Here is an 8,868-nt window from a genome sequence, read left to right as displayed (position 1 = left end):
ATCACTAGTGCACACATTTAAAACCATTGCCCGGTAGAGTTACCCATTAGAAACATGTATTTTCCAAATGCCCAAATTAAAAAAAAATCCTAGCAAGACCTTATTACTCTCCAGGCCTATTGCAGATTTACATAAAATGATTTTCTAGGGGTCTGCAATAATATCTTGAGCCCCACGTAGACTAAATGGCATGTGTATTCAACCATCCCACCCCATCTGTACAGCAAACATTAAAATCTAAACAAAGGCAAGTCCGTTTTCAAAGGCAAGCACCTCAATAGGACCCCAAAGATTTGTATTTTGATAGCCAGACAGACAAATGAAAGCCAGTGGATCCGAGTGCCAAACTCAGAATGTTGATGTAGATTCAGGTATCTCATTAAAGCTTCAATTTTAGAGAAGCATACAATAACAATGCAAATTTAGTACCAGTCATGGGCAGGGGCAGGGTTCATAGGCAGACGAGATAAATCCAGTTTAAAAAGTCTTTCCTGCTTAAAATAATTTAATCTATGAAGACTTGCCTGTTGGATTCTTCTCCTTTGTAATAATCTGCAGCTTGTTCATAATGTGCAATTGCCTGAAAAACAAAAGAATATTTTCCTTTTGCATATCAGTTTTGATAATGAGATTTTAGAAGAAAAAAAATGTATTGTGAAAATGTGGATTTATCCAAATTCCTCAGGTTTTAAAGGGAAGGTATGACATCCCAATGCTCTTTTTCTGTAGGCTTTCAGTGCCAAATCATTGCAATCCACCTCCACTGGAGTCAGAGACCTCCAGCCTTCAAAAATATTACTACAACTACAGGTCTCACTACTGCACATCAGGGGTATGTGAAATGGACCATAATCGATTCAGATTTGGCCCAAAAATCAGGGACAGCAATTCGATTCATTGATTCGGATCACTGTCCCCAATTCAATTCAGAGAATCAGCAATTCGGAAATAGACAAAAGCTTTAAATGTTTTTTCTACATACCTTGAGGTACCAGGCGTGGCTCACGAACACCGTGATGCTAGGGTGCGTGGAGCACCCCACAGGAGCTCGGGGTGGCCCATTGTGTGCTCGGTGGCAAGTCCAGAAGTGGACTGGAAGTATTTCCAGTCCACTTCCGGGTCCGGCAGGGAGCACCCTGCATGGTCCCCCCGCACCCACCTGGCTCAGCGATGCACAGGGGGACCCCAGGTGCTGCCCCAGATCCAGAAGACACCAGTCGCCGAGCCAGGGCGTGGGAGGCCTCCCCACGTGCTCTCCGGCTGACCAGAAGTGGACCAAGTGTTTCTGGTCCGCTTCTGGGTCTGCTACTGAGCACACTGGGGACTGCCCCCTGTGCTCCTGTGGGACACTCCATGCACCCCAGCATCACAGCATTCACGAGCCGCCTGCTACCTAGAGGTATGTATAAAAAACATTTAAAAGCTGTGTCTATGTCCAAATCTCTCTATTTGGATGGTTCTGATTTGATTCGGAGAGATTAAAGGGTCCTCCAATTCAATTCAGATTCAGAGATTAGGCCACTAAAAAACGGGCCAAATTGAATCAGGGACCGAAGCTTTGTACAGCCCTACTGCATATGATCCTAATGAAAGTGTAGAGAGAGCTCTGCCATTTGAGACATGCTATTACTGACATAGGTTTTCACAATGCCAACAACTACTTTAATAGTATTCCAATGAAAAGATAAGCATATTACTAAGACAGTGGCATTTCAGTAGGACACTGGACTAGACAACTTTTGGAGATCCCTTCCAGCTCTACTTCTCAATAATTATGTATGGGCACTGAACACCAAGATCAAGAGTAGGAGTTGACAGGATCTGACATTTGCTATGAGAAGTAGAATTTATCAGGCAAGCCTCTCAAATTGAAATATAGAAGATGAGATTCCTGATGTACTATCATTATGCATGCACAATTGACGACATACATCGGTACTCTTGAGAACAAGAGATTTACAGGATGCCATAATATTAACAACTTCATTCAGCGAGTCTCAGGTACAAATGGGGACGTGAAATGTAGGTGGTATTAGATACAAGTTGCAAGGTATCACGTTGCTCAAAAGTCATGGCTAAGTTTTTAAAATTAAAATCAGAGAAGCCTAACTTCCTCTTAGATACCACAGTGACAAGCCTGATCTAAGTGATGAGGCAGGCAGAAATCTAGATATGTTTGGACAGGAGTATTACTGAGAAAAACAACAAAACAAAACAAAAAACCAACAACAGAAGTTTGCTTAAGCAAGGGCTCCAGGGATCTGATAAAAGGTATTTTGAAACCTGCATTGTCCAACACGTGATGTTAGCCTTCTCCACTCTGCTGTTCTAAACAGCCCCTCTGTTAAGATGTCACATGTATACACCACCTTGCTTTTCTGCCAGGCTAGGCAGGCATCAGACAGTAACAGCTTCCCACCAGCACTTTAGCAAGTGAGAACAGAACCTTCTGTTGCCATAAAAAAACTATAAAAAGACCTCTCATGTACAAACTGACTGTGTGCATTTCATTTATAATAAAGAGAGAGGCCAGGATTTCTGAGGGTGATCTCTTTCACTGGACCAACTACTTGCTGGTTTAAACATTAGGCAAGCTTTTGAATGCAAGACATTATTCACTGAAAGTCAAAAGATGAAGAATGTTTTGCATTCAGAATCTTGTCTATCTTTATCCCAGCTACATAGCTGGTCCAATAAAAGCTATCACCCTAAGTAGTCTTTGCTTCTGGCATAATCTGTGGACCATCATGGCTACATCACTCTTGCACCACCTTATTTATAACACACACCTGGATGGATAATTAATATGAATTTTGCTCAGTGGTCACTGGAACTTCTGCAAAAAAACTGGATGAAGTATTAAATAGATGGGATATTTTAAAGACAGGCATATCCAGCTCATCTGATATGGTAGGCTGGATCTGAAAAACGCAGGGTTTCTCACTGCAGCTGCCACAGCTGCTGTGTCGGTGCCAGCAGCCAAAGCATCACTAGCCGCTCAATGTCCCCCAGCCACTGTGTCAGCAAAGCCAGCATGCTCAGGCACCAGCTTAGCCACTTGCAAAGTGTATGTGGCCCTGTTTTAATACAATAAAAGCTGATATTGGATCCAAGTTAAAAGTTAGTCAAAAAGTTCAGGATCTGGCCAACATTTCAATAAGCAGCTAGCAGGAGATCAGGAAAATGTTGCAAAGTTCTTCAGAGAGGTTGTATTGTGTTGTGACAGGATTGATGGTAGTTTTACTAAGATATTCGATTGTCGATTTTTATGAGGTCATATAGATAGGGATGACCCTGACTCAGGCAAGGGGTTGGACTAGATGACCTATGGAGATCCCTTCCAGCCCTATTCTATAATTTCTAGGAAAGCTGAGGTACCGTGCCTGCCCACCACTGCATTGTCAAATATTCAGTTCCTAGGGATGAATGGGCAGGGTCTGCAACAAAACGATCAGCTCAAACTCATTTTCACTTTAAAGCTTGATATGAAGAATACAAACTAGATCTTATAGGCCAGAGTCAGAAGCCGGCATCTAGAGCACTGCATACTGGATACCAAGTGCTGATGACAGAAGAACTGGTCAGTCTCTGTAAAAAAGGACAGCCCTTTCATTATTCTATACGTTGCGGTTAGAACAAAGATTTGGTTGGCAGCCATATTCAAGGTGGCTATCAGCTGCTTTACTTTAAACGCATCATGTCATTCAGCTCCCCCTGCCTTACAAAAATGCTCCTGTGGTTCTGCAGTAGCTGATGCAGTGCTTCCCAAACATGCTTTTTGAGGTAATGGATCTCATCTCTCTACTCTTGCAACATTCTCCGAGATGACCAAGAATAATTAAAGCCTTGGTCATCGAACAAGCTTTAGTTAAAGCACCACTGCCACCATTCTGAAGTATGGGGATGCCGATACACAAGATGCAGAGGCTAGCTGGAGCACACCAATTAGCATGCTCCAGCAGACTATTAAAATTGAGTCTCTCTGACACGCCATAACTACAGCAGATCGGAGTAGCCTCCCAGCACATCTACAAACACCCCAAGGTTCAATGAGACTCAGAACTTTGCACCAGCTCTGTTGGAGCTTCAGATCAGGACTGATGCAGAGGGCAGGGAGCTATTTGCTGTGCTCAGCACAAACAAACATCACCTTGGGGCTGTAAACTGGCCTTTGCTTGCAGAGTGAAGGAAGAGTCTCTCTTGTCTGGTTTAATCTGATTAAGTGACAGACATGGGGCTTGAAATCTCTTTTCTTTCCCAGCCATGCAAGAGCTGTAATCATACAGACAGCTTCTGGGCGATTCCAGCTCCTCCAGCAGTTTCACAAATGCCTTTACACTGACCTGCGAGGCAGCATCTGCATCATGTCCGAAATAAGATCCTTGCTACTATAAGCAGACAAGGGTCTTCAGGTAAGTGTGATCTCTTTTATTAGACTAACTAAATAGTTGGAAAAATTGTTCTTTGCAAGCTTTAGGGCACAAACTCCCTTCTTCAGGCATGGGGAGAGCCTGCTGGTGTTTGTGCACTCCCCTGGGTGGAAAAGAAGTATAAGTCAATATGCAAAATGCAGATCTGTGAAAATGCAGATGTGTGGCTGGAAAGATTAGAAGGGATGGGAGACAATAGGTAAGAGACAGGTAGCTGGGGGAAAAGAGGGCAATGTTGACATCATGATGGAATGTAGTTGGTAAAATGTAAAGAGGTTACCTGGGGTTATGGCAGGCAGGTTATAATGTACCATAAATCCAATGTCTATATTTAGTCCATGATTTTTGTATAGCACTAAATGTAAACCAAGAGCAGCTATCAGTCTGGGGGACTGTACAGGAGATGCCACTTCTAAGCACCCCTCCGCTTCAGGCCTGCAGGCTGGTATCGTAGCTTAGACTGCTGCTTACGAGAAAAGGAACTTGCTAGGAAGGGATGGGAGGGGGAGAACAGCACAAGGGAAAGGCCACAAAAGTTACTGATTTCAATCCCAATGTCACTTCTACCCCAGAGCCACTGGATCTGGCCTGCAAAGCCGGGGGGGTTTGCCCACACCGTGCCACAGCCAAGTAACCGAGGGGGTTTGCTTGCATTGTGGCTGGGCAGTACGCTGGGTCAACTGCATCAGCCAGTCTGGGATTCAAGCAGGGCTGATGCAGTCCACAACTCCAAAACACTTTACTAAATCACCGAATTGCATCAATCACACTAACTTTACTCACATTACCCACACCTAAGCCAGACCCTAATGTCTGGAATTGGACTCTTCTGGGAAGTTTCTGCAGGCAGAGGCATGATGTGGAACCATCTCCCACAGCTCTAATACCATGTTAACACAAAAAGTATGGTAACAATGAGGACTCCTGCTTGTGCAAAAGGCTTACCTTTTCAATGTCAACCAGCTCGGTCTCATATATCTCTGCAATGGTGATGTGATGTTTGGCAGCAATAGTAAACCGGCCCTAGGAGGAACACAAATGGTGATGCACACAGGGTTCTCTCTCTCCCTCAAGTATGTACATCTTTAAATACAAAAAAGTGGTTAAATCAAGCCAGGTTGCAAGATATGCATCTAAGCTGTTACACAACAGGATACCAACCAGTTCTTCACGCCCCCCCACAACTTCCCCACCCTAGCAATGCTGCTTCTTACCATGTCTGTGTAAATATCAATAGCTGCATTTAAGCAGTTGATGGCCTCTGCAGCGTAAGCATTTGGGGGCGGGGGGGGGAAAAAAAAAAGAGTCAGCAGAGATAGGCAGATATTTAACACAGTTTCACCTTCCACATGTCTGATCAGACCACCAAACAAAATGGATGGCTTCAAGTGGCCACCTACCCAGGCTCTGGAAATACAGGCACACAGTCCATGTGACCAAAATACTGATCGAAGAAAGCCCTCTCAGGAGATGCATTGTGTGGACAAAGTGCACCCATACCTGAACATCTGGTCAAGCTGAACACTTGGAGTCCATGGAGAAATGTACTACCCACATGCAAAACTGATTCTTTGTCCTGACAACATTTTGGTATTGAAAAAAATTAAACCTTCAAATCTGGGGTGCGAATGAAAAACGGTCCCTTCCTTGCTCTACCTATCCTCGGGACCCATTACGTTGCTTCTGAAAATTCTGCACAAAAGAAACAAGACTTCAGGGTAATAGAATACCTGCTGCTGGTAAATTCACAAGAGCTCTGTCGATATTATTACTATATAAAACAGAAAAGCAGCTCACATTAGGACAGGTTTGTTTGCAAATTTAGAAGTGACAGGCAACAACAGTGGCAAATCTTCTCTGGTGTTGGGCACAGCCTGCACCCAGCGCTGGTCCCAGGTGGCTGTGGCAGCCTCCTCTCATCCAGGGTGATCTGGGGGCTTGCACCTCCGGGAGGGCTGCTGGGCTGTGCCAGACTCCTCTGGGGATGCAAGCCCCCAAATCTGCGCATTGGATGAGGAGGCTGCCGCTGCCACCTGGGACCTGCACTGAAGCCAAGTAAGCCCAGCTTTGAAACGCGAAACGTTTAGAAACTTTGTAAATGTTTCAAGTGCCCTCGTTTCATTTCGAAGTTGTTTTGTTTCAAGACATGTCAAAACAGCTTTGAAACGAGACACCCAGCAAAATTTTGCACAGCCCTGCCCCTTTCCACTCCCCAACAAAAACTGGCATCTCCTAAAATGTGTGCAATATGTTACTGTGTCACAGTCCTGCTTCTTTCTGGGGTGATCAATCATCATAGGCTCTCACCAACAACAAGAATGTTATATCCTTTACATGATCTGTTGTGAAATATGCAGACATGCTATTAGTCCATGTTGTGCAACACAATGAAGCCAAGATGCTCATTCATCCTCTGAAAGGGCCCTTCCATACTACAGTGCATCTTTGCTCCTACCATTTAGCTGTGTTGCCTCTCATAGGGAATAGGCAAAGTTCTCAGATGTGATTAAGATCTACTCAAAGACCAACTGCCTTAGTCTCAAGACCTCCTACCTCTGCAGAATGTAGATATGGTACACTGAAAGGAAAGCTCAGAGTTTGGCTTAAGGAATTTAAAAAAAAAAAGTTTCACTGATAACTAGTGCAGATCATCTTTCATGCAGGTAAGTGATCAAGCTCTGGTTTCAATACTTAAACCAAAGGAAGAAACAGCAGCAATGGCTTGAGCACAACAGAATGGGGCAATATATTTGGGTATTTCTTACCATACAGCCCAAAAATCCCAACCATAGGTAGGTAAAAATACTGAAATAGAATTAGAGAGACAGCTGGCATTATATCTGCATTGCTTACAAGGCTCATTTTGTGCTGGCACTTTGGTGTGGTACAGAACTAAAAAAAGTGGTTCCAGCAACCGTTGAAGCTTAACAAGGGAGAAATAGACTTGTGCGTTTCACAGCCTGGAAGCTTAATGAGTCTCCCAGCAGAACAGTGACTGATGATTGCTCAGGAAGTCAAACAGGATCTCTGTGGCCTGATATGAAGCACCCTTATCACTGCTGGAGGTTAGTGCATCCACCACCCTGCTAAACTTCCTTGGCTTAGGAAGAGACAAGGTCCAAATTCTGCTCTCAGTTACCCCACAGTAAAACCAGAGCAACTCCTGGAGTCTCCCAATTCACTCTAAATGTATGCAAGTATCAACAGAATACAGCCTGGCTCACAACATACAACAGAAACAAATACATACTATTTCTTTAAACTTGCAAATCTCCAGATATGTGTATGGGTCAAACCAGTTCTAATGTGATCCAGCTGGTGGAAAAGGAGTTGTACTTCAAACTGAATTAAAATCAGGTACAAACACAATAAATTTAGCATGACTTGCAGAATCTTAAATAAAATATTGCTCCTTCCCTTCTTCATGAAGGAGCTGATAGTCTAAGACTACACTTCTCAGCACTGTGCAGAAGACTATAGGGAAGACCAAATAAAGTAGCTCAAAAAAGGAACCCAGCATGCCTGTTACTATGCAAGTAACAGGATTTGCAAAACCTTGGATGGCATTTCCTTTGTCTTACCTTGTGGATCTGCTTTTTTGTAAGCGTTCCCAGCATCCACAAAACAGGTGGCCGAGTCATGTTTACTCTGTAGTTGCATATGGAGTTTGGCTGCCTGACAGAATGCATTTCCTGCAGCTAAGAGAGAAACATGGTCAACAAGATCTATATGCATCCTACTATTTAAATTTATGACAGTCCTGACAGCACAAAGATGAGTATGACTGCTTTCAAGTACCCAAGGAATTTTAAAGAGATACAGCAACAATGATATACGTGCCTTTTCTCCCAAGTATCAAGCTTGTGCTGTCAGATACACATGCACCATGGCAGGATTGAGAGACTTAAGACAAGGTAATACTGATTAACATAGTAGGTGGAGTACTGTTATCCTGGAGCATGCAAAATCATGGTGCTATCAAGCTAATCATGATGCAAGAACAAGCCATAAAAACAAAGCTAATTTGTGGCTGCACTCACTTTCAAAGGCAAAACCCTGACTGCAAGTTTAAAAAAAAAAAAATGCTGTTGACTGCTTAACTACTTTGCTCTACTCAGACACAGGCTTCCCCTCGATAAAAAGGCAGGCACGTACCAATGTTCATGTCTGCATCTGCAATATACTGTTGTTAAAGCAGCTTATTGAAAAATTTAGGATCATGCTGTCTGTTCCCTCCACAGGCGCAACTTGCATGTGAAAGTCTGGAAGTGAAACGTGCTCCTCTGGCAACAGCTGCAGTTTGACTCATGCTTCACAGAAAGCACACAACAATAGGTGCATGGAGGTGCCATATTTTCCTCACATATACATGCACTTCCCACCCACCCACCCCCGCAAAAAAAACCCCCAACATTAAAGACCAACAGGGAGAGAGAGG

At 43.7% G+C, this 8,868-nt stretch overlaps 1 protein-coding gene across 1 annotated transcript in view; it reads right to left on the bottom strand.

Moving 5' to 3' along the window:
* Window positions 1-8,088, bottom strand: part of NAPB (NSF attachment protein beta) — a 22,443-nt gene extending 14,355 nt beyond the window's left edge. Inside the window, exons 1-3 of the mRNA XM_019516117.1 lie at window positions 8,012-8,088; window positions 5,376-5,453; window positions 525-580 (exon numbers count right to left, since the gene is read on the bottom strand). Of these exons, the coding sequence (XP_019371662.1) occupies window positions 525-580; window positions 5,376-5,453; window positions 8,012-8,071 (194 nt within the window). The 5' untranslated portion in view covers window positions 8,072-8,088. The remainder of the gene's footprint in view (window positions 1-524; window positions 581-5,375; window positions 5,454-8,011) is intronic.
* Between the last annotated feature and the right edge of the window lie 780 nt (window positions 8,089-8,868).

The sequence above is a fragment of the Gavialis gangeticus genome, unplaced genomic scaffold (assembly GCF_001723915.1).
Source record: "Gavialis gangeticus isolate Ggan-Ray unplaced genomic scaffold, GavGan_comp1, whole genome shotgun sequence".
NCBI lineage: Eukaryota > Metazoa > Chordata > Crocodylia > Gavialidae > Gavialis > Gavialis gangeticus.
The sequence above is the reverse complement of the archived record's forward strand: the minus strand, read 5'-3'. Positions and strand labels throughout refer to the sequence as shown.